We start from the raw sequence: 24,103 nt of genomic DNA on the forward strand, positions 1-24,103 counted from the left end.
CAAATAACTGTATTGGAACACACTCATCCCCAACCTGATCTGGCCCCCAATGACTTCTTTCTTTACCCGAAGATAAAGGAAATATTGAAAGGAAGGCATTTTGACGACATTCAGGGCATCAAGGGTAATACGATGACAGCTCTGATGGCCATTCCAGAACGAGTTCCAAAATTGCTCTGAAGGGTAGACTAGTCACTGGCATTGGTGCATAGCTTCCCAAGGGGAGTACTTCGAAAGTGACTGTAGTGATATTCAGCAATGAGGTATGTAGCACTTTTTCTAGGATGAGTTCACGAACTTAATTGTCAGACCGCAATGCGATGTATTAGCAGCCTGCTGGCTGAGATGATGGCCTACCAGCTCTGGGTCTCTAACCCGACCCAGGAGGGACGGGAGTGGACTGAGAGTGAGGCACCTCCTAGGCTGCCTGCAACCTGGGCTGGCACAGGGGCCAAACCTAACGTCCTTTCCAGTGATGGAAGGAATGGAGTAAAATGGAGAAAGCTAAGGGAAATGGAACAAAAGGGGTTATGGATGAGGGAAATCCACGAGTGCATTTACTCAGTATTACATTAACATCTCAAGAGAGGCTTGCAGAAAGGGCTGCTGTCACTTAGCTCAGTTAAACCAGATGTCTGAAACGTGAAGGCAGCCCACTCCTGCTTTTGGAACCTGACAAGGTCAAATGGAAGCTGCAAGCTGAGTGAACTCGCCCTGGGAAACATTTTGGTTATATGACATGATGATGGACTGGACAAAGTGCTAATATCAGAGTGGATCCCAGTCTTAATTTTCAGGTGACACCTACCTACTGCAATATAGTACAGCACTGGCATTGTTGGTAAGGTTGTACTTACCCTGATGGCCAAATGTGCTGGAACACTGAGTTAGAGCCTCCTCGGGATGTAACACTGATGGAAAATGACTGGCCTAAGGAACCACTAGCTCGTTTCTAAGCTAAATATTCTGCACAAGTTTATCATGAGGCACAAACAGCAGATCAAGAGGGGTAATAAGTAACACCAAACATGGACGCCCAAATACAACCATCCTGTACGAAAGCCTAGGCCAGAGGCCAGAGGGGCTGGCCTTCTCTTACCTGAAGTCCGGCTGCTCTAGCTCCTGGGACGTGAGCTCTAGGCCCCTGCAAAGTCCTGACTGGGGTGTCTTTTTTTTTTTTTTAACCTGGAGGCATTGGTCACTGGACAGTCTAATAATGTGACTTATGATGGGGGCTTTGGGACATGCCTTATCAGTTCTGTCCACCAGAAGGGACTGGACACTAAAAGGTCAGTGGTGCTGATAGTATGTGATGGAGCTCAAATAAAAACATGGAACCAAAGGTCCCCTGGCTGACAACACTCTGTGTGAACCATTACCCATCATGCCAGGAGAGTGACGCATTTGAGGGCATGGAGCCTGGCATCTGGAAGGGTGATTGTGGGGACCCCCACGCTTGTGTCTAGCATTTGAAGTGAGGACAGTCTCTTGGGACTGTTGTCCCAAACTGTACCTTGCCAAACTCCTTACAGGCCTGGAATTCTAGAATCACTGAACCTTGAAAACTACAAGATCAGAAGGAAAATTGTTTTCCAAGAGCCTCAGGTGAGCTGGCACCAAGCTGGAGGCTTCATGCGTGTGCTGATTCTGTCGGCATGGCAGTCCTGTGAGGGAAGAAGTGTGGGGATCCCCTCCACTGTTGAAATGAAACCCATGGAGGTGATGTCACTCACCAGGGGTCCTACCCACCAGGAATTCCTTTGAGCTGGGGAAGGACCCGGGACTCTATGGGGGTCTGTGTAGCCCTGCTGGGGCCTCTGCCAGCCAGCCAGGTGCTGCCCATCCCCTGTTGGTCTCCTAAACCTGCCTCCTGAATACAAGGCTGTTCCCTACTGGCCCCTGCTTGGTAATGGCCAAGTCTGACAGACTTGCTAGCTCTGGTTTTGAAAATCAGAGAAACTGAAAGAAGAGAGGCAACCAGGCCAGAGAGAAAGTCCTGGCTTCAGCCACAGGCCCTTGGGGCCGGAGCCGGGGAGGAGCGGGGGGATAAAGGGCACAAGGTGGTGGGCCTTCCATGGCAGGTGATGGCCACAGGCTTTGAGGCTGGCTCTTACCTGTGGTTAAAAAATTTTAATTAATCACCACATCTTAAAATTGGGAGATTTTAAATCAAAATGTACTTTGGGGAGTTGTCTTGAAGCGTGAGGTAATCTGGCCCTCTGCGCCCAGGTCCCAGAGGGCAGCAGCGCTGGGGCTGCGAATCACCACCCCTCCACACAGGGCACGCGCTCCCAGTTTGCCTCTGCCCCAGCAGGCCCATTTCTCCCCATTTTTGACCATCACACACGAGTCAAAGCTGGTGGCATTATGGATGTGCACACATACACAGGCTCTGCTGTTTCATGACACAAGTCTTCCCTTCACCAGGTGTGAAGCACTCTGACACTTCTATCCTATTTCATTTTTTCAATGCTGGCTGCCATCCACTATGTCCACTACACACAAGGCCCACAGAGTCACACATGGCTTATAGTCTGAAAGCCACTGGCATGAAGAAAGAGACAAAGACAGTGGCAAAAGTGTGTGCTTGGGGGCCTCAAACCCAGGTCCAGATGTCCACATGAACCATGGCATGTCCCTTCCCCCGTCATGCCTCAGTTTTCCCAGTCCTCCTCCTCCGCCCAAGCCTCAAAGCCCCAAAAAGCTATAGTGGAAAAGAAGGATGAATTCTCTCACCCTTCAGGTTCCTGTCCAAGTCCACTGTCTGACCTGATGTGTTCAGGCCTCCATGAGGGACCAGTACTGGAGTTCCTGGACAATATCCAAAGTGACATACCAGCCAAGGTCCATGTTTGGGGAAGGAGAAGAGGGAAGAGGGAAAAGGGGGGAGGAGAAGTGGTCAAAGAAGAAGGGATCACAAAGCCAGCATCTGTTTACACTGCGATCCTTTCACTCCCAAGGGAAACTCTTGGTGTGGGGCGAATTCCTTGAATAACATATCAAGGGAAGTCATAACAAACAAACTGAATCAGTGTCCAGGCTGGGGAACTTGGGGCATTCAGAGACCATTGTCAAACTCAAACACTGTACAAAACTAAGGTTTTTTTTCTTTTCTCACTTTAGTTTATAACCCTTTTGTGCTATTTGAAATTTTTTGCATTGTACGTGTACTACTTTTATAATTAAACAAAAACAATTAAAATGATTTTTTTTTTAAAGTAAAGAACTAATCGCAGTGGAACATGAAATGGAATATCAACTTTGGGGACAGGTCATCTAGTTGAGTACAAGAGCCCCAACGTGGTCGCTGTGTTCCAGTCTTTGGTAATCAGCCGGCTTCTGGTCCTCCCACTCCACCCACAAGGCTCCGGCAGTGACCTTGAACTGCTCTCAAAGCTTCCACACACCTTCCGCTGCCAAGCTCCTTCCTGCGGGGTGGGGGCACAGGACAGGCCCAGCAACCCAGTCAGCAAAATTAAGTTACTTTACAGAGTTCGAGTAAAAACTGCCACCATAACCTGGCCCACCCATGCGGGGCTGAACGCTGGCAGGTGGTGCAAAGGGTGGTGCTGGGGCCAGCGGGAGGACCGCGTGTCCCATGGGCCCTGCAGGGCACTCAGGCGAGTGCTTCACAGGGCAAAGATGGTAAAGAAGATGTGCATCTTGATCAGGAAGGTGGTGACGGAGCCCTGGCGCCAGAGTTTCATCTCCACGTCCAGGGCAAAGTCTCGGGGCTCCTGCACTGACCGCTGCAGGTAGACGACGCCTGTGTAGGCGTTGAGCCGGCGTGTGCCAAAGTAGCCCTCTTCGTTGCCCCTGGTGATGGTCAGGGCGATGGTGTCCCCAGCAAAGGCAGGCACCGGACTGATGCGGAAGATGTCCGCTGGCACTAGGAGGCTGGTCTGGAAGTTAAGCTGGTAGTACGTGATGTGCGCGGGTGAGTTCTGGCACTCCAGGAAGTCGTGGCATGTGGTACGCTCACACTTCCTGTGGGGTGCAGGTGTGTGGTTAGTAGGCCCGAAGCCTTGCATCCACCCAGCCAGGGCCCTCCCACCCTGACATCCACCATCCCAGATAGGGTGCAGGCGGGCTCAAGGGCCAGCTAGTCCCAGCTCTATACCTAGTAGCCTTGCAGCATCTGCTAAGTCACCTTACCTCTGTGGGCCTACTTTCTCTTTTGCAGGTGGGGCTGACAGCCTTGTGGTTTCATTCGAAGAGGGTGAGTTGATCAACATGCAGCACTTAGCACAGTGCCAGGAGTCTGCTAGCAGCTCTCATGCACTGTATGCTCCTTCCTTCCTTCCTTCCTCCTGTTTTTTTTTTACTTGCACACTGTCCATCTGCATAGATGCCCTGACAAGGGTGTTTTCTTTTTTCAATCATTTTTCAAATTCCTTTTATTCCATTAACTGACTGCTCCTGAGTCATTTCCTCCTCTGACTTGGAATGCCCTGCCCTTTTCCAGGTGGAAGCCTCTAGACTTGGCCATACTAGATGAGGACGACAATGAGAGAACTTCCACCAAACCCCACTGGAGCCCAAGGTGTCAATTTTTAAACACAGCAACAATTGGGTCTCTTCCTGGCCCTCCGAGCCACTGGAACCTCCATCATTAAATCAGAGTAAAAGCTCACAGCTTCAAAAATAGGATGCTATGTAGGGACGAGGACTCAGTAACTCTAGAGATCTTTTGAGCAGAGTTCCCCGGCTGGCAGGCCGCAGCCCAGGACCACACAGGGCTGGGGTGGGCATGACATCGCCCATATGCAGCACTGCCACGGCACTCATTACATGCCATGCACTGTGCTAAGCACACCTGTCTTCACTCATCTGGTGCTCACACCCACCTGCAGCGGTGGTGCTGCTACCAATCCCATGTTGCAATCGGGTCAGCTGAGACCCACTTGCTCAGGGTCACCCAGACATACTCCCAACAGACATGTACATGGACATTCCCCGAGCAGTGTGTGTAATAGTGAAAACTGGCAAACTGCCAGCAGGGTGGCCAGTACATAAATTATGGATGCGCCCATGCTAGGCAATGCCATTCGAGGCAGGCTGCATGCACAGACGTGGAAGAGAGCCAACTGCAAGGAAGAGAAAGCAAGCTTTGAACAACTGTGTGCATCTGTGTGACAACACAGTCATGCATGCTGTGTGCTCAGGTAAGCGAGAAGATAGACACACGCCAGCTAGTCAGCAGTCATGGGGACAGGGGCAAGAACTTTTGCTTTGCACACGTTTATTGTTTGTTTTTATAAGGATGTGTCTTTTTTGTAAAGGACTGTCGTTCACTCTCTCCATGACCTGTGCTGGGGGAAGGCACGTCAAAAGCAACCCCATGGAGTAGCCCATGTGGTGAGGAGCTGAGGCCGCCTATCCTGACCCATGTGAGTGGGTAGCGGAATCCTGCAGCCCCATGAGACCCTGAGCCAGAACCACCCAGCACAGCTGCTCTCAGGTTCCTGACCCTCCAATACTGTGTGAGATAATAACTGTCTGTCATGTTAAGGTGCTAAGAGTTACGATAATGTGTTACACGGCAATATATAACTAATATGGTGTGAGTATGTGAGAGAGAGAGAGGGACTGAGATTTTCTGCGAGTCTTCTTCCCTTCATTTTCTTTACTCTGAACTTTCTGCAAGGTGCTTTAATTTGTACCACTTGTGGTCAGTCAGACCACAGACCCGGCAGTGGGGGCGGATGAAGAGCAGGTGGTGGTGAAGGCAGAGGCCACTGGTCACTTGGCCTCTCCCCTGGGCCCAAGGCTGGGGTGGGGACACTCACGTTTCGGAGACTCGGACGTAGTTTGGAGGGCACTCGAAGCGCAGGCAGCGGAAACCGCCCTGGATGTTATGGCAGGTCTCAGCCTCGGAGCAGTTGTGGGTACCCAGTGCACACTCGTCCAGGTCTGAGGGGAGGAGAGAATGATGGGAGGGAACCCCCACGCTGGGGACCCTAGTCCAAACCACCCAGACTGCAAGAACACAGCTCACAATTCTACCCCATGCCATTTTGTTGGCTCCACACCCAGCAGCCAGAGGGCCTTGCTTTAAAATTTAAACCATCTTTTGTCACGTTCTCTGAGGGCTTCCCATGCTCCCCAAATAAAAACCCTAGTCTCTCCATAGACGACTAGCTATAGTACAGGGCCTCTCTGGCCCTTCACTGAGCCCTCTCCTTCCATGCAGGCTGCCTTCCTGCTGGACACCTCTGGGCTGCCCTAATGCCCCGACACTTATCCCACCTCAGGGCCTTTGCACATGCTGGTCCCGCTACTGGAGCACTTCCCCCACATCTTCCCATGGCCAGCTCCTTCTCATCTTCCAGGTCTCAGCTCAGGATCCCCCCCTGTAAGATGCCCTCCCTGATCACCCTACAGGGTGGTCCTCCTCCTCCATCACCCTCCATCTCATCCTATGTTATTTTCCTCATACCTCTTGCCCTGCTCTCAAACGCACCTAAGCTAATTGTTTGTATGTTGTTTCCACCCTCTCCCTCCTCTGTGTGAGCTCCAGGAGGGCAGGGGTATATTTCTTTCTCTGTCCTGTTGTGTCCCCCAGCACCCAGCAGAGTGCCTGGTCCAGGCAGGTGCTCTATACATACTAGTGGATGGAGGTGCAAGACTCATCACTAGTAGCTGCAGACTTTGACATGCACAGCCTCAAACGCCCCCATAAACACACAGGCACACTCATGTTTCCTGTGCACTCATAGGGACAAGCGTACGCACATGCTCACAGAGCACACGCATATGCTCAACACACCCACGCAGGCAGAAGCACACACATACAAGACACTGAAACCTGTACCACACTGTGAAGCCACACACTACACCTGACAAGTTCAGGGGAGGCCCACATGGCAGGCCCTATAAACTCAGAGACTGAAAGTAACCACATAGGGTGATCTGAACATAAAAATTCCTAACTAAAAGTGGCTCATGGTGGGCAGTCACATCCTAGGCCTGTAGCTTCCTTGACAAAGGTCAATCTTTACCTTAAGTGAGCCTGTCTATTGTCTTTTTGTATCTAAGATAATACCTTTGGAATGTCAGAGTCATCCCTTTCTCGGACACCTCAGGGCACACCACTGCACCAGTGCAGGAGACCACAGAACCCCTCATTGTTGTCATGTTCCCTGAATACCACCTCTAAGTGCTGTAAATGTTAATTATTAACTATCCTGTGCCCACCCATGTAAAAGGAATATATGTACCCAGAGATTTCCCCACTTTGCTTTCTTCCACCCCCTTAATCTACCACCAATGGATTTCATGTAACCCTCCCTTATGTCTCCTCCTTTGATTCTAATATATAAAATAGACTGTAAAACTGCCATTTTCTGGAGCAGTTTCTCAATCCATTGAGATTTTGCTTCCCGGCAAGTGTCATCAGTTTGGCTCAAGCAAACTTATAAAAATTCTCTACGGGTTTGGACGTTTGTTATGTCGACAACACACACATATACACCTACAAACCTACGGATAAGTATCTCTGACAAAAAAATCAGAGAAGCAAGCATACGGGGAGTGAGTGTGTGTGTGATCTGCAGGCATCCTGTGGATCAAATAAATGAATTCCAGAGACCCTCCCTGTGAAGATGAGCTGCTCAGGTCAGAGAGGGCAGCCTCAGGAGGCCCCAGGGTCTGTGCCAGGGGTGGGGGAGCAGGGGTATGTCAGGCTCTTCCCTGGAGGGCTTCAGGTTCTATGCTCTAGCCCTCCACACTGACCCAACTTAGGGATTTTCCTCATTCAGACCCCACCTCAGCCCAATGGGGTGAGGGTCACGGGCCTCCAAAGGACAGAACTGGGGCTCCAAGAGGGGCACAACCTTGCTCGAGGTCACGCAGCACTCAGCAGGGCAGCTGGGGTTGGAAGCCAGGTCTACCTGATGCCAAATCTGGGATCCAATCATGGTGCCACGCTGAGTCCTAAGAATAGCAGCTACAACATAATAGTACTGACAGCAGCAGCCAACATGCAACCCCGAGTTCATGACCTGATGTCCACTCAGTGCTCCAGCCACTCTGCTCTCATTAACTCCTTTATCCTCACAACCCCATGAAGCAGGTGTGGGTGTCACTTCCAAGCCACAGCTCACATTCATTCACCTCTCCAAGCCTCAACTCTCCTCTGCAAAGTGGGTCATGATCCTATTTTCCCAGGATGGTGCAAAGGCAAGTGGGAGAAAACATGGCAGGAGGCCAGAGCTGGTGGGGGGCCAGGATGGGTTTGGTGGTTGTCCCGATGGTCCACTATCAGTCCACACCCAGGGAGGACCTCCTTCTGTTCCTCACCCTATGCGGGGTGCCTGCAATGTAAGTGGAAGTCCTGGCCCTGGAGCCCGGGTGGAGGCAGGGCAGGAACGAGGTGGGAGCAGCTTCTTACTGTCTGCCCTGGGCCAGTGTTGCCAGCTATCTCCCGAAGTGGCAGGAGGAGCCCCAAGGGTCAGCAGCTTGGCCTGACCACACCAAGCTCACAGGAAGCGGTTGCAGGATTTCCTGGGAACCCTCGGGTCCTTGCCCCTCAGTGCTGCCACGCCCCTGGTATCTTTGGGGTCTTGACCCTGCAGCCTCTCCTGGAGAGCCCAAGCTAAAGAAAGAGCTCAAAAAGGCCATACACCCAGGGGTTGTCATCACAGCCTCATTTGGGATGGTAAGGTGCCAGCTACAACTCAGATGTGCAGAAATGGGGGACAAAGTCAGTGGTAAGGCTGTTAGCATTGCTCAAAGTTAGCCCTTACTGAGGGGAATGCTGAAAAGGGCTTTACATACTCTAGAAAGGAAAAAAGCAGTATTCAAGGTTATTTTCAGCATGATTTAGCTAATTGTGCATGCACATATGTGTGTATATATTGGCATAAAGAGAGACCAGAAGGAAAAGCATCCAAATACCAACAGCTGCCTCTCAGTTCAGTCACGTGGGCGAACCCTCACTGGGCACCTATCGTGTGCTGGGCATGTGCCAGTGAGCAAGAGGCATGGCCCTTCCTTCATGGAACACGGAAGGAGATGTGGCCAAGCCTCCGCTCCTTCCTGCGCCCTGTCCCATGTTTTACTACTGAACAGAGGCCAATGTTGAGACACTGAGCAGCATGGTCTGGGCCCCCACAGCCACCCTGCCATGGGACTTCAGTGTCTGGTCCAACAGGACCCGGGAGCACAGAGGGCAGCTGCTTAGCTCTGAAGGTCAGTGGCCGCAGACACGCGGCGCCACAGCGTGACTCAGGAAGTGGATATGACCAGGCAGAACCGGCACCTCAAGCTCTGCCCTCGTCCACTCTGTGACAACACAGAGGCTCTTTCGGCAAAACGGTCTGGACAGAAAATAAAAGCGCCACATGTGCAGGGGACTTCTCCCTCACCCGGCCTCCCTGGGGGTGGCTGGTGATGCTGCGTGAACTGGAGAGAAGGGACCTGTGCCTCGCCACCTCCAGGAAGGGGCTGCAGAGAGCAGGCTGGGGAGCCAGCATGGGCAGCTGTGGGGCCCCAGGGTCAGAAGTCAGCGCTGGCAGTGCCTGGGCCCAGGGAGCCCTCTGAGAGCAGCAGAGGCACATTCGGACATCTGGACATTCATCTGACCCTGGCTAGCATGGGTCAGCGAGGAAGGTTCAAGGAGAGATGGTCCAGAGCACAAGCAGGTTTTCACCCTGATGTGCCTGCAAGAGCGAAAGTCACTGCTATGCTGACCGAGCCTTCTTAGAAGTGACCACATGTGTGCTCTGCTATCAGATGGGACGGACTCGGCCTCAACACTGAAAGCACATGCTAGGGGCATAAAGTATTTCCCACACAGCTTAGCTTATGGCAGGTAAAATCCCTACCTTTTACAGAGTCCATACTGATTGTTTTTTAAATAAAAAAGCAGCGTGCTTTGCAGCTAGGGAGGCCAGGTTGGCTTCTATGAGCCCAGCAGGCCTCCAAGTCCCTGACTTACCCGATTGATTCAGAGCATTTAATTTATTATCATAATTCGTTTTACATCAACCTACAGTAAGGGGACTGAGTAGCTCTCTGACCAACATCACGTCCACTCCGCCCTGTAACCCTATATTCTGTTCTATATTAATTTAAAAAAAAAATCTGAGATCTACTAATTAGACCTCAGGATCCATTTACAGGTAGCGACCACCAGCCCAAACAACACTGGTCTAATTCTGTGCCCTGCCGGGTGCCAAGCCTTACTGCTGCTCCCCAGGAGCGCCAGGGCCTGCCTCTGGGCCAAAGCGGCAACCCAGGGACCTCGCGGCTCTCGGCGCCACCACCTGGGCAGCCGCGGTCACGCAAGCCAGGAGGAGAGCAGGCGGGCTGGGGGCTGAGTGGTTGGCTCACCCAAGGGGGTGCTGGCGCCCCTCCTGCATCGTCCCCCAGGTGGATTCCAGGCCCCTTCACCTGGCCCTGGTGGTGTGGCAGGCCCAGAATTTGGTGGCCTCAGTATATCCCAATGAAACTGAACTAGAGATCATGCCTCTTCCACTTAGAAGGAAGATTAGATGTCACAGAACACGTTTCTTCTTCAGGGAAAGTAGTCCCCTCAATTGCAAATTTAACAAGTGACTGCTCAGTCCCTCTTTGCATGTCTCCCTTGAAAGGAAGCAGCCCCCTTCCTCCTATGAGCCCTTTCCAGCTCTGCACATCTCTGCCTGGGACACTGTCTTTCTGCACGTGGCTCTGGGGTAAGACTCTCTGTGACCCTTTCTCTACCCGTGGGGTACCACCTCTGGGTCCAAAGACCTGACTGGCCCCATCCATGGATGGCAGCAGACACCTGAGGACAGAGACTGGGACCCCAAGGCTGCTCTTCTGCAGGTTCCTCACTGGACAGGTTTCATGCCTTTTTAGACACACACCCCCTTGTCCAACACACATACACACACACACACACACACACACACAACCTGCCCCACTTCCATGGCAAGGACCAGAGCTGAGTCCAAGCCTGGAGGATCCTAAGCTGGGTCGAACAGCACAAAGTCTGTCACCGTCCTCATCTTAGGCACAGACCACCAGGGGCACTGGCTATTCTGTGCTTATGCACTTGGTGTCAGCTCCAAGTGCACAGCAAGTTATTTGGGGCTTTCTATGTTTGCTCGCATCCTACCCAAGGCCCTGGTGGGCAGGGACCCCTGCTCACCCTTGCAGGACCTCCCGTTGGCAGTCATGGTGTAGCCCCGCTCCGGGCATGCACACTGGTAACTCCCGGGCACGTTGACACAGCGGAAGGTGCAGAGGATGCCGGCACCCTGAGCGCATTCGTTGATGTCTGCAGAGAGGTTCAGCCCTCATGAACCCTGCCCCACCACAAGGCCCAGCCACGGACAGTCATGCTGTTCCTGCCACAGCCATGGAGCTTAGGGGCCCAATTTACAGATGAGGACAACAGGGCTCAGAGGAGAAGAGAGTTGCCCAACACCACAGCAAAACAGGACTCCCGTTCAAGCTTGCTCCCTGGGGTTGCTCCATAATTACTACCATCAGCTGGGGGCCAGTCAAGTCCCAGACACGGGCCTGGACAGTGTTCAACTGTACCCTTCAGCCCACTGAGGTCAGGTCCATCGACTCCATTTTGCAGAGGAGGAGCCTACGGTCAGACTCAGGAAGCATTTGCCCAAGGTCACACAGCTAGGGAGTTGTAGGGATGGGAATCCAACTCTGATTTGAAGATAAAGCCTTTGTGTGTCCTATAAGTCCCCCACCCAGCAAGGACTCTCTGGGAGCCTGGTACATGGAAGGGGTGCCTCTCAGGGAGGAGCCCTGGGCAGAGGAGACGTACCTATGCAGGTGTGCCCATCCTCAGCCAGCTGGTAGCCTTGGCGGCAGTAGCACTGGTAGGACCCATAGATGTTGGCACACTCCTGGCTGCAGCGCTGGGCCTCACACTCATTTACATCTGCAGGGAGACCAGCCGGTGATCATGGCAGAATCTTGCAGCCCAGAAATGAGGGCCAGGGTCCAGGCTCACCTGGAGCCTTTTCTGAGGGAACATTAGTTTCAGCTTCCCCTTGGGGCCAGTGAGGAATTGGAGGCCCAGACAAGGACAAGGGGCCCACCTGGGGCAGAGCTGGGGCTTGGTGTGGAGGCCTGGCCTGGCCTGCTGTCTGGAGGAGGCAGCCACAGGTCAGGCTCAGATCCCCCGTAGAGCTAGAGCTGCCCTACTGAGGGTCCACAGCACCCGGTACAGATGGCTCTGGGAGGTGTCACCTAGGTGCTAACAAGGACCTCCTCAGGCACTGAATGGGGTGGGGGAGAGAGGCAGGTGCTAGCTTCCATGAGAGTATGGATGGGCTGAACAATGTGTGAGGGAATGAAGGATCACTTCCCGGCTTAGGTGGGACATCTACTGATCTGTTCGTGGCCAAGAACTTGTATTTCATTCAATCAACCAAGAACTGCTGACCTCTCATGCTGTGCCAGGCTTGTCCTGGGCCTGGGCCTGTCACCATGAACAAGATAGACAAAAATCTCCACCTTGTAGAGCTGACACTTGTGTGTGCTGAGGTGGAATGGGGGAAGGAGCTAATTGAATGCGTAAAGTAACTAGGACGTCAGAGGTGGCAAGTACAATGGAGAAAGACAGCGGATGAAGGGGACAGGGAGCATGTCTGGGAGGGCTGCAGTTTCGGAGCCATGTGGGCATCTGGGGAAGCGTTCCAGGCAGAAGGTGCAGCAAGAGCAGACCTCGAGGTGGGCATCTGCCTGGTGTACTCCAGGAACAGCAAGGAGGTGAGTGTGGTGGAGGAGAGTGACAAGGAGGGGACATCGGATCATGCAGAGCCCAGAGACCCCTGTCTCATCCATGTCTAGATCCTTAGGACCTCGTAACATACACAGCATTCACACAAAATGAAATGAACAATCTCTACTATGCTCTGAGCTTCTGGTGACCAGGGGCCACACTGGTTTCGTCTCTGACTCTCACATCCAGCCACAGATGGAGGAGTAGAGGGGTGGCATTACGTGGGGATGGTGTGGGTAAAGGCGTACGGGCCAAGAAGTGAATGAATGACCACGGTAGTGCCTGGGAGGCAAAGGCCCCAACCCCACGGCTCTCTGCACTCAGCCAGGCACAGAGGAAGTGTCACAGGTGGTAATAATGCAGATGAATGAATGAATGAGAGCGAGAAGGTCTGGTTTGGGAGCCCATCCAAATGGCATCTAATATAGCAGGGCCTGGTCATATTGCCCTGCCCCTGGACTGGTCCTGACTCATGGCAGGGCGAGCCTCCCCCCCGCCTCTTCACTGAGAAGCCTCGGAACCTCCTACCAGTTCCCTCCAGACTTGGTCCAACCACAATGTCAACACACACGGAAACAGCTGACAGCCCCCTCACGTGCTGCCCCCTCCATCAGCCATGGGTACTCCCACACAGGTGAGAGCTCAGGCTCAGATGCCAACTGTGGGCTGGGTCCAGCCCATTCATGTGCTCAGTTTAACTCAGCATGTTTTTAAAAAGTTTAAATCCATCCGCAACATGTAAACACCAGCACATTTTACATAAATGTCTATCTTTCTGGCATCTAGAGAACCAGGAAGGTCACCCTGGACTGGCACTGTTGGGTGGCAGGCACCCATCCGTGGGTGCTCTGTGGCTGCCGCCCCTTTTGCCAGCAGATCCTGGGCCCTGCAGGTTGCCACGAGCCCTATCTCATGTTTTGTTCACTTCTGTTCCCTGCCTGGTCCCCAGGGCACTGCAATCGTGACCAAGATCAGGACTTACTAAGGGGCAGAGTCTGGGCTGCTGTCCCTGTCTGCAAGAAGCTCCCATCTGGGGGTTAGATGACACAGAGGCCCAGCACCTCCAGTCTGAGACAGCTGGGGCCCTGGGCCCTTGAGGAGGGCTCATGGCAAGAAACAGCTAGACCCGCTGAGGTGGGGAGGGTTTGCACAGAGAAGAAGAGAAGTGGTGAGAGGCAGGGGTCATGGAGTGAAGATGTGAGGGTGGAGGCTCCGCAGCTTCGGGCTTTACTTGGTGAGTGCATCTGTGTGGTGTCAGAGGCCAAGGTCAGAGGTCAGGGTCAGTGGTACCTTCACAGCGCTTGCCATCAGCAGCCAGCCGAAAGCCAGAGGCACAGGAACAGCGGTAGGAGCCGGGCGTATTCTCACACGTGTGCTGGCACAGGCGGCCCGGGGAGGTCCAGCACTCATTCACATCTGTGGGCAGGTGGCAGGGGCGGGTGGACGTGGCATGGAAGCCAGCTCCCTCCAGCCCAGGTAGAAGAGGGGGCTGGGTGGGGAAAGGGATCTAGGAACCCAGGATAGGAAGGAACCCAGACAGAGAAGAGCAGAGGCACAAAGACCAGGAACACGGGAGAACGGCAGTGAGTGTTGCGGGGGAGGCCAGAGGCAGAGACGGGGGACAATCAGTCACAGCAAGGGGCAGGACAGGAGAGGATAAAGGCTGACAGGAGCAGAGGAAGCACAGCCACCGCTGGACAGGAGGCAGGAAGTCTAGCCCAGAGTGCAGGCCTATCAGAGCAAGGCAGAGGGAGGGGACTCAGGAAGGAGTGGGCACCGCAGGGAAGCCAGAGGGGATTGGGCAACCAGCGGCCACCTACCTACGCAGGTCCGGCTGAAGAGGTCCTGCTGAAAGCCGGCTTTACAGTCACACCGGTAGGAGCCAGGGAGGTTGTGGCACACCTGGTTGTCCCTGCACTGGTGCACGCCAGCCTCACACTCATTCACATCTGCCAGGGGAAGGCGTGCAGGGTACCCTGAGGCCCAAGCTCTCCTCCACACTGGCCTCCCACGGGCTGGGAGCCCAGGAGGGCAGAGGCTGGCCAGGGGACGGGGAGGAGCTGGCCTTACCCACACACTTTGTGCCATCCTGGCTGGCGTGGTAGCCGCGCCCGCACAGCAGCGGGTTCCTCTGGCACGTGTAGGAGCCTACCGTGTTGATGCAGCTGAAGCCGGGCCGACACGGCTCAGGCAGCGATGTACACTCGTTGATGTCTGCAGAGGGGGGATGTGGGTGACAGGGAGCCCGGCACAGCCCCTCCCCAGGCGCCAGCAACTGGGCCCGGGGCCAAACTGCGAGGCAGCCAGTCCTGGGCTCCAGACCAGCCCAGGTCAGGGCAGTGGGGTCAGACTGTCCCACTCATGTCCCATGGCACAAGGGGCTTCAATGCCCAGAACTCAAGCACCTACCAGCTACTTGCTAATGGAGCAGCCAGAGGCAGAGGGGATACTTAGGATACCTGCAGCAAGTCACGCCCTTGCTCCGGCTTCTCCATACCTGCCAGCCTGTCCACCTCATCCTCCATCCTCCCTCACACACTGCGCCCCAGCTCCGCTGACCTCACCATCCCATCGCGTCTGGGCATAGCCCAGGGCCGGGCCTTTGCAGATGCTGTCCCTTTCTCTGGCATACACTGCCCCCTAACACTTCCATGACTGGCCCCCTTATTTCCTCATGTCCCTGCTCCAATGTCAGCTCCTCAGGGAGGCCCTCCCTGACCCTCCTGTAAGCTTGTATCCTCTACTTGTTTCATTATTTATTAAAGCACCCTTGAATAACTGACACCTGTGTAAGTGTGTTTTCTTATTTCATCTCTCCCCTTCAAGACGTCTTGTTAAAATGCTGCAGCCTGGACTCTAGAACAGTGGCACCTAGGAGGTGCTCAGGAAACACTGTCAGTGAAAGAATCACTGAGGACCTGTTTGTAGTCAGGCAGAGCCCTCTCCACCTTGCCGTGCCCTTAATGGTTGTCCCAGGGCACATCACAGGGACCCTCTTGTGCCCACAGCCCTGCGGAGTCCTGAGGGATTCCCATGTCCTAACACTATTGGGATGCAACTGTTAAGAGGGTGCCTCCAGATCCTAGACTAGCTAGAGGGGCCTCCAAATAAATAAATAAAGTTAAGGCCCCTCTCCATCCCTGAGTGTCCTCCCTATAAGACGGGGATGCCTGCCCCACAAGCTGCTCTTGTAAGGAAAGGATAGGTGACAGAAGCTGTGCTTTAACACATTCCTTATTTCTTCTGCACCCACTGGCCAGCCTGCACAGCGCCCACCTTCCTGCCTCTCCCTCCGTGTCTTTCATCCCTCCCCAATGTTATCCAAGTGTGGCCTTGAATAATGCCCATACTCCAGGTGCCCATACTCAGTACTAGAGGTGCTGGTGATCCACCTCTGGGCTTGCCTGGTCTGCGGCCGTGGGGAAGGTGGGGCCTCCTGGCTGCGGGCCAGGGGCCTTTGGGAAGCAGCTGAAGAGAGGTGGAGAGTATGAGATCTCATCAGACTCATGTGGGGACAAGGAGGCCAGCATCTGTCCAAGGTGGGTCTCACCCCATCAGTGCAGCATGAAGTCAACCTCGAAGGGCTCACTAGCATTCTTTGCAAACAGACATTTCAGTGAGTGTTGCATGCTGTAATGTTCTGTAGAACTTGTGTTCCAGTCGTGTGTGTGCATGCATGTGTGTGCATGCGTAAACACATGCATGCACGTCTCTGTTCCAGGTCAAGATATACGATATATTCCTTCTTATTAACTGCATTAAAAGATATCTGGTACAGGCGCTGGCGGAGTGGCTCAGTTGGTTAAGAGCGTGAGCTCTGAGAAACAAGGTCAGCGGTTTGATTCTCACATGGGCCAGTGAGCTGCGCCCGAGCTGAGCTGCCGCTGAGCTGCCAACAGGTGGCAGGAAGGCTCAGCTGGTGAGAGCACCTGCTCCTAACAACAAGGTTGCCGGTTCAACTCCCGCATAGGACGGTGGGCTTTGCCCACCTGCAACTAAGATTGAACAGCTCACGGCCGATGGGCGGCCGGATGGCAACTGGACTTGGAGCTGAGCTAGCTGCACCCTCCACAACTAAGACTGAAGGACAACAACTTGGCTGCTCCCCTTCCCCAATTCCCCAATAAAATCTTTTTTTTTAAAAAAAGGAAGATATCTGGTACACATTCATCCAGTTCAACTCCACAAATGGGTAAACTAAGGCCACAACAGAAGTAACTCAGCCAAGGTCAGACAGCTCAGGATAGTAAGAGCTTCTATTTGGCAAGTGACTCCTGGGGCCAGGCATGGATACATCCATTCACTGGCAGGGACATTGCGGCTAGGAGAGGGTATGAACAGCTAGCCGGGCCTCCCTGATCTCTAAATCCTCAGAGTCCCCCCAACATGACCCCTTCCAAAGATACTCTGGGAGGGCTCCCCTGCTCCCTACTCACCGACACAGTTGCCCTCGGGGTCCTGAAGGAACCCCTCCATGCAGCGCCGCGCCTGGCAGTAGAAGGAGCCCTTGGTGTTCTGGCACATGGAGCCTGCCTGGCAGCTGTGCGTTCCCAGCTCACACTCATCCACGTCTGGCACACAGAGGCAGAGTCAGGGGTCAGCAGACTGGTGGGCCCTTGCCCACAAACCCCCATCATGACCTTGATGGTTATGAAGTGCTTCTGCATCACAGAAGGCAGGCGGAGCAGCGTCGCTGCCCATACCCAATAACAATGACAAAATGACATCGCCATATTTACTGAGCTCCTCTGTGGCACCAGGCATCATCCCCAGCACTGTGAGCTGCATTTATCTACTTAATGCTCACAACAACCCTAGGAAGGAGGAGCTATGGCAAGCCCCATCTTACATAGGGGGAACCGGAGCTCAGATATGGTTCCACAGCTGGCGGGAGCTGGGCTGCGACCAGAACCCGGGGGCCTGTTCCGGGGCTGCTTCCCTGGGCAAGCAGAAATGGGGATGCATGCTCAGATCCCTAAGGTCATGTGTCCAGGCGTCTCCAGAGGTGGCGTTGGCAGCAGCAAGGCTTGGAGCTTCCAAAGATGGAGTGTCAGTCCTGGATGGAACTGCTGCCACCACCCACTGTGTGGCACTGAGCAGGTAACTGAGGGCTCCCCTTCCCCTGCGCAGTACCCCACAGCGTACAAAGTACTAGCCCTGAGCTTTCTCTCATGCTTCTTGTACGGCAGGCACCTCAGGCCTTTTCTACAGACCAGGAAATTGGCCAAGCAGGAAGACAACACAGAATTAGTCAGGCCAAAACTCACTCGGCTTCACTAACTGCCAGATTAATGCCCTTGTGTCTGTCTGTATCCCATCTGTCTATCTGTCCTTCCCTCCATCCATCCATCCATCCCCTGTCTGGTTTCCAAAGCTTCCACAAGTTTCCCCAGCAGCCTAGGCTCTGGGAGGTCCTGTACCACGTTCCAGGCAGCCAGACATGAATCAGCACGGCCCTGGCCAATGCCCGTTGCCTGAGAGGCAGCCTGTCCAAATCCACGCTAAGAAGGAGGTGCCCAGCGCCCTCAGATGAGAGAGGGTCAGGGGGTGTTGGGGCACATCCAGGGAGGTGGCAATTCCTCCCCGCTCCTCCCCAGGTGACTGGGTTCTTGGAGGGAGGCTGGCCACGGATCTATGCGTGCCCTTGTGGGTGTGCACACACATGTGCCAAGAGGGTTCATCCCTCCTCCTAGCTCATCCCACCCCCAACTCCACACCCAGCTCAGGGCTGGACATGGAGTGTGTTTAATCCACCTCCCTGAGCTCACCCCCAACCTCAGGGCTACCTCTCATCAGCCTTCTCCAGGGCTTGTTATAAATGAGCACAGCAGCTCTTCCCTCCTTGGTGACATTCTTCGAGACATTTTCAGTTAAAAATAAAATGCTTCCCATCACATGTGAAATAGACTCCAAACTCCTGTCAACCCTGTACCCACCTTCTAGGCTGCTGGCATGCTTCCCCCAACCCAAGGCTCTTTCTGTTCTCTCCCCTCTCTAAAGGCCACATGCTTGCTGTGCTCTCTGCCTGGAGCACCCGTCCCAGGAGCTTCTCGCTTAACAGGTCTCCATTCTGACAGCACCCCCACAGGGGTCCCTTGGGACTCCCACATAATGTGCCATTCAGCCCGAGGTCGCTCTGCCATCCTTGTTTCCTACGTGGCCCCATGTCCCTCATCAGGAGGACATCATGCCCTCCCGCACGTCCTTGCCACCCAGAACCTCACAGGTACATAAAGAAGTTCGGAAGGATCTGTGAAAACGGTTCAATGAAAATTCTCCCTCTTCCGAGGAGGCTACAGTTTTCCATTGAAAGGGATGGAAGTGATACGTGGGGCTCTACCCCAACACAGAGACAAGGGAACCAAGGCATGGCGCGGGGAGTAAGTGGCACTCAGACTCTGGAAACTAGAAAGCCAGGAGCATACCCTGGCCTTCCCCATCAGCCTCAGACACCCCCTCTGCCCCAAACACCATCATCTGGGGGGTCTTCCTACGGGTAAGAAACCCAAGTGCTGGGAGCTTGTGACTCCGGGCAGGCCAGGGGCAGGTCGGGGTGAGGCCTGCAGACCGCTGCGCTCACCTGTGCACTCGCCATCATCGAGGGTGTAGCCCGGCTGGCAGGTGAGAGCCTTGTAGCAGCGGAAGGAGCCCACCGTGTTCACGCAGTGCTCACCCCGGCTGCATGTGTGCAAGTCTGTCACACACTCATTGATGTCTGCAGGGAGAGTGAGGACACCAGAGGTTACAGGGCACTCCCAGGACGGTGGCTGAGCACCCAGAGAGTAACAGATATACACCTGTCTATGCATCCACTCATTCAATAAGGATTCACCAAGCGCCTGCTGTGTGCCAACAAGCACTGTCCTTGGCACCAGGATACACGGTGAACAAAACAGACAGGAATCCCTACCATCGTGAGGACACTCAAATGGAGGAAGCCCAGCAGATGAATAAGCGAACATGTAATAGGGAGGGTGGTCATGAGTGCTGTGGGGAAAACTGAGCAGGGTGATGGAAGAGGAGTGCTGGGGGGCGGGGGTGGGACATGCACCATTTAAGTAGGTCAGGGAGGGTCCTCAGAGCAGAAGACATTGGAAGAGGTGACAGAATGAGCCCAGCAGATATTCCAGGGAGAGGGAACACTCAATGCCAGGGCCCTGAGGTCGGAGGCCTGCTAGGCAGGTTTGAGGGTGGCTGTGGGGTGGGGAGGTGGGGGGCGGGCTGCAGGGGGAAGAAGAGTGTTAGCAGATGCGGAGGGAGGTGGGAGTCATAGGCGGTTCCAGCAGAGGGACGTGGTCTCACTTATTTGTAATACGGTCCCCTGGCTGGGTGTTAATATTCCAGGGATGAGGGTGGAGGCTGTTAGAACAGGAGATGATAAACTGCCATCCATGGAGGTGAGGAGAAGCAGTCCAGTTCTGGAAAATGTTGTGAAGGTGAAACAGACAGGATCCACCCATGGATGAGATAAAGGTGAGAGAACCAGAGGAGCCAAGAGGTCTGCAAAGCTTCTTAGCCAAGCAGCTGGACAGGTGAGGGCACCAGCTCCCAGCTCGGGTGGCTGGGAGAAGTAGGCGTCCAGGAGACGGTCAGGAGCCCCGTGGTCGCACTGAATCTGGGGGTCAAGAGCAGCTGGACACACACTTCTGAGTTCATGGAAGGGGCCTGAGTGGAGGCACCAATGTGAGAGGGGTCAGCTGCTGAGGTCATTTGGGAGACAGGGCACAGAGGGAAGAAGCCGAGAACCGAGGCCTAGGATGAGCAGCTGGGAAGGGAGAAGCCAGAGGAGGGGAGAGAGAGAAGCAGCGGCAGGGCGCAGGCGGAAGACCATCAGGGAGCCCCCCACTCAGACACCATTCCAGGTCCAGTGCTAAGGCTGCATGAAAGCATGACCAGTGCCCGCCGCCCCGTTCGTCCTGGTCGGGGAGGTGTGCAGTCATCACTGATTAATTCATTCCTGCACCTATCTGTGCTAGGTCCACGTGGCCACGCGGGAGTGTCAGCCACAGCCCTTGCCCTCAAGGAGCTGCCAGCCCAGCGAGAGAGACAGCACAGGCAAGGTGGTGACTCCGGGCAGAATAGCTATGCAGCCACCAGCCCACAGCATTACCTTCTCTGGGCCCTCGACTGTCAAGAGTCTCTCCTCAGAGGGCAGGGATCTCTGTGCTGAGTCTACAAGGATGACAGGGACCAAGGAGAGGAGGGGTGAAGGGCTATGGGGAAAGAGACTCCCAAACTCACAGGTGAACCAAATGGGTAAGGCCAGGCTCACCATGGTTTGGGTGAGGATGAGGAGGAGGAGGAAAAGGGAGAGTTCTGGGCCAACCGTTTCCAAGGAAGACTTGGCTAGGCAAGAGAAAAACTTCTGATTTACATGCTGGATTGACCGAGGGAGACATTTTCCCAGCCGCCCAGAAATGCTGAAGCCCAGGAACCCCCACCCCAGAAGAAATCATATTGATAAACAACAGCAGACACCACTCACTGAGGCTCGCTAGGGACCGGGCAATTCACAGAACTGACATTCCACAATCCTGCGACACTGTTTCACCAATGAAATAGAGGGCATATGGCCAGACCAAAGTCAGGCAGCCTGCACATGGCAGCAGCAAGAACAGAATCGATGCCCAGCCCAGGACAGAGCCGTTTCCCTGCTGTGGCCTGGGCCCCAGAGCCAGGGGTGCTCCCCCTCGTATCTTCTCGCAGCCCAGCCCACCAAGCACACTTTTTCCCAGGGGCCAAGACAGTCCCCAAAGGGCAGGGACAAAAGGCAAACAGCAAAGCACAGGGGAGTCCCCAGAGGCTACATGCCCGTCAGAGGTCCTCTGGACTTTGGCACCACCCAACATGGCCCCACTGCAGCTTCTGTACCTCTGTCCATGCATCCATTCATTCAGCAAAGATTTGTCAAGTACCAGATTCATCACTACCTGTGCAGACTGCCTCAGTATAACATTTATTGAAACACAGTAATGACATCACTCTTTTTATCTCCACAGTGACTCTTCTGAGGTGGGCGCTATTACTATCTCATTTTACAGGTGAGAAGCTGAGGCGCAGAGAGGTTAAATGACTTGTCTAAGCGCTCACTAGAAAGAGGCAGTCAGGATTTAAACCCATGCAAGCTGGCTGCAGAAGCCATCCTCCATCTGGGCACCGGGGTCTCATCTCACCAGCCAGGGTTGGTAAACATGCCTGCAGCCAACAAGTGAACTGTGCAAGACACCAGTGTATGTTTGCAGATGAGTAAGTGAAGGAAAGCATGAATGCTCACAGACGGTGAAATGAACACAGAAGTAGAATGGAAGGACAAAGACGAGACCCAGATAAGTCTGTCCAGGATGAATGAGGAGGGAAAAGAAATGAAAGAATGAGACGGTGAGCTCATACATTTTGCACCTTTGCTCTTCTAATCCCAGAACATGTCTTCCCACTGCCCAGCGACCCTTTTAGCACAAGGGCTTTTCTCCAGACCACCAGTGGAGCCTGCATATATGGCATAGCAAGCAGGAGGGTGCTTGTCAGCCCTAGCGGGGCTGCCTTCCCAGACACACACACACACACACACACACACACACCCAGACAGGAGAGCTGCCCAGCTCTGACAAGCATGTTGTGCTGACGGCCGAAGGCCAATGGCAAACATGTCTGCAGCGGCCGCTCAGCCCAGCACCATGGGCCTGTGTGGCCAGCAGTGGAGAGTGAGAAGAGGACACGTTCAGGCTGGACATGGTCCCCAAGCACAAAGAAAGACCAGGCTTTGGTTGTGTGCCCTGAATGTACTCTGCACTGTTCCCACTTCCATACCTTTGCTCGAGCTGTTCCTTCCACCCTGCATGCCCTTCCTGATTTTCAAGTCCTAGCCCTCCTTGGCGACCAGTGCAAATGCCACCTTCTCCAGGAAGTGTGTACAGATGCCACCAGCTGGAATGACCTCACCCTTTGCCTGTGTCTCTGCTGTAGCATTTCCCAGTCTGCCCCAAGTTCCTGCTACTTTGGGTCTGTCTCTGTTCAGGACCACATTTCTTCCACCACAGGAAAGCATCAAGTCCACCTCTTCACTGCCCACCGAGCACACCTGGAGCCACAGCACTGAGCCCACATGGCCATCGAGAGGCAAGTGGGATGTGCTATTACCAAGCACTGGCCCCACCTGTGTGCAGGCCAAGAGCTGGGTGGCAGCCCTTACCCAGTCCTCCGAGCCCTAAGGTTAGAGGTCAGGAAACAGGTTCAGAGAGGAGAGCTCCACTGCTCAGGGTCACTCAGCAAATGAAAACCAAACTGGGGTGCAAAGCTGGGTCTGCCAAACCCCAGCTCCTTCCATTTACCTCTGGGGGGACCCTGGGTGCATCTAAGAACAATCTCAGCAGCTGACCTCACATGCTTACCCAGCCTTTGTGCTACCCTGGATAACCTCCAAAGGAGCATCAGTGCCCTCAGTGCCGTCTTTTTACGGATGACAAAACTGAGACTTGGAGATGGGAAGCCATTTGATCAAGGCCACAGAGCTACTAAAAGATCCTGCTTCAAACCCAGGCCTCCCTGCCTCCAAGCCTAACACATCCTATCCTGCTGCCCAGAGGTCTAACCTCCCCGTTTCAAAGGTCCAGCCAGGTCACACATCACTTAGACTTTTCTGACTCTCAGGCGCATGCCTGGGGGAAGCAGCCTCCCGGTGGCACTGGTGGAGAAGCGGGACAGGACACCAGGACATGGAGGACGTGACACGGAGCATGGGGTGCCGGCTGCGCTGAGCTCACATGCAAAGGGCAGGCCCTTTAGCATGTGGCTGCGTGTGGCGGGCGTGGTGTGGAGCAGAGCAGAGCGCCAATGACGGTGGCGGCAGCAGGGGCTCTCGCTTACCCACGCACTTCCTGTGCACGTTGAGGATAAAGCCCTGGGCACAGAGCACTGTGTGGTTGACACAGTAGAAGGATCCCAGGGTGTTCACACAGAACTGTCGCCGGCTACAATCGTGAGCACCCAGCAGGCACTCGTCTCGGTCTAGTGACAGCCGCAGAAGGAAAAACAGAAGGGCTGTTAGGCGGGCGTGGCCTGTCATGGAGCATCCAGTGACCGAGGGGGACGCTGAGACTCAGAGACGGGTAAGGGCCTGCCCAGGGCCTCCCAGCCCATCAGCAATACCTCTGTGCTTTGGGTCCAAGTCTGAGTTTGTAAAGTCAAAAGATGTCAGGGCCGGAACCCCAATCAGGACAGGTGGCAAGGGGAGGCTCAGAGAGGCTAAGCGGCCTGTCAGTCAAACAGCAGGGTGGAACCAGTCTTCCACCCACGATCTGGAGGTGTTCCACTTGCACAGGCAGCCAAGGAGGCCCCACAAGGCAGGGGCTGCAAACTCAAGTACCT

General features: G+C 54.3%; 1 protein-coding gene across 6 annotated transcripts in view; it reads right to left on the reverse strand.

Moving 5' to 3' along the window:
• Nucleotides 1-3,079: 3,079 nt before the first annotated feature.
• Nucleotides 3,080-24,103, reverse strand: part of FBLN2 (fibulin 2) — a 112,846-nt gene continuing 91,822 nt past the window's right edge. For 2 of the 6 annotated variants that reach the window (XM_019633447.1, XM_019633449.1), the window contains exons 9-18: nucleotides 23,603-23,743; nucleotides 19,320-19,454; nucleotides 17,176-17,310; nucleotides 14,810-14,953; nucleotides 14,560-14,688; nucleotides 14,030-14,155; nucleotides 11,777-11,893; nucleotides 11,138-11,266; nucleotides 5,790-5,913; nucleotides 3,081-3,987 (exon numbers count right to left, since the gene is read on the reverse strand). In XM_019633447.1, the coding sequence (XP_019488992.1) occupies nucleotides 3,630-3,987; nucleotides 5,790-5,913; nucleotides 11,138-11,266; nucleotides 11,777-11,893; nucleotides 14,030-14,155; nucleotides 14,560-14,688; nucleotides 14,810-14,953; nucleotides 17,176-17,310; nucleotides 19,320-19,454; nucleotides 23,603-23,743 (1,538 nt within the window). In that variant the 3' untranslated portion in view covers nucleotides 3,081-3,629. Of the gene's footprint in view, nucleotides 3,988-5,785; nucleotides 5,914-11,137; nucleotides 11,267-11,776; nucleotides 11,978-14,029; nucleotides 14,156-14,559; nucleotides 14,689-14,809; nucleotides 14,954-17,175; nucleotides 17,311-19,319; nucleotides 19,455-23,602; nucleotides 23,744-24,103 lie in introns of those variants that run through there. The other 4 variants (XM_019633453.1, XM_019633450.1, XM_019633451.1 and 1 more) reach the window with 4 other exon arrangements.

Source organism: Hipposideros armiger, unplaced genomic scaffold, assembly GCF_001890085.2.
Source record: "Hipposideros armiger isolate ML-2016 unplaced genomic scaffold, ASM189008v1 scaffold_1314, whole genome shotgun sequence".
NCBI lineage: Eukaryota > Metazoa > Chordata > Mammalia > Chiroptera > Hipposideridae > Hipposideros > Hipposideros armiger.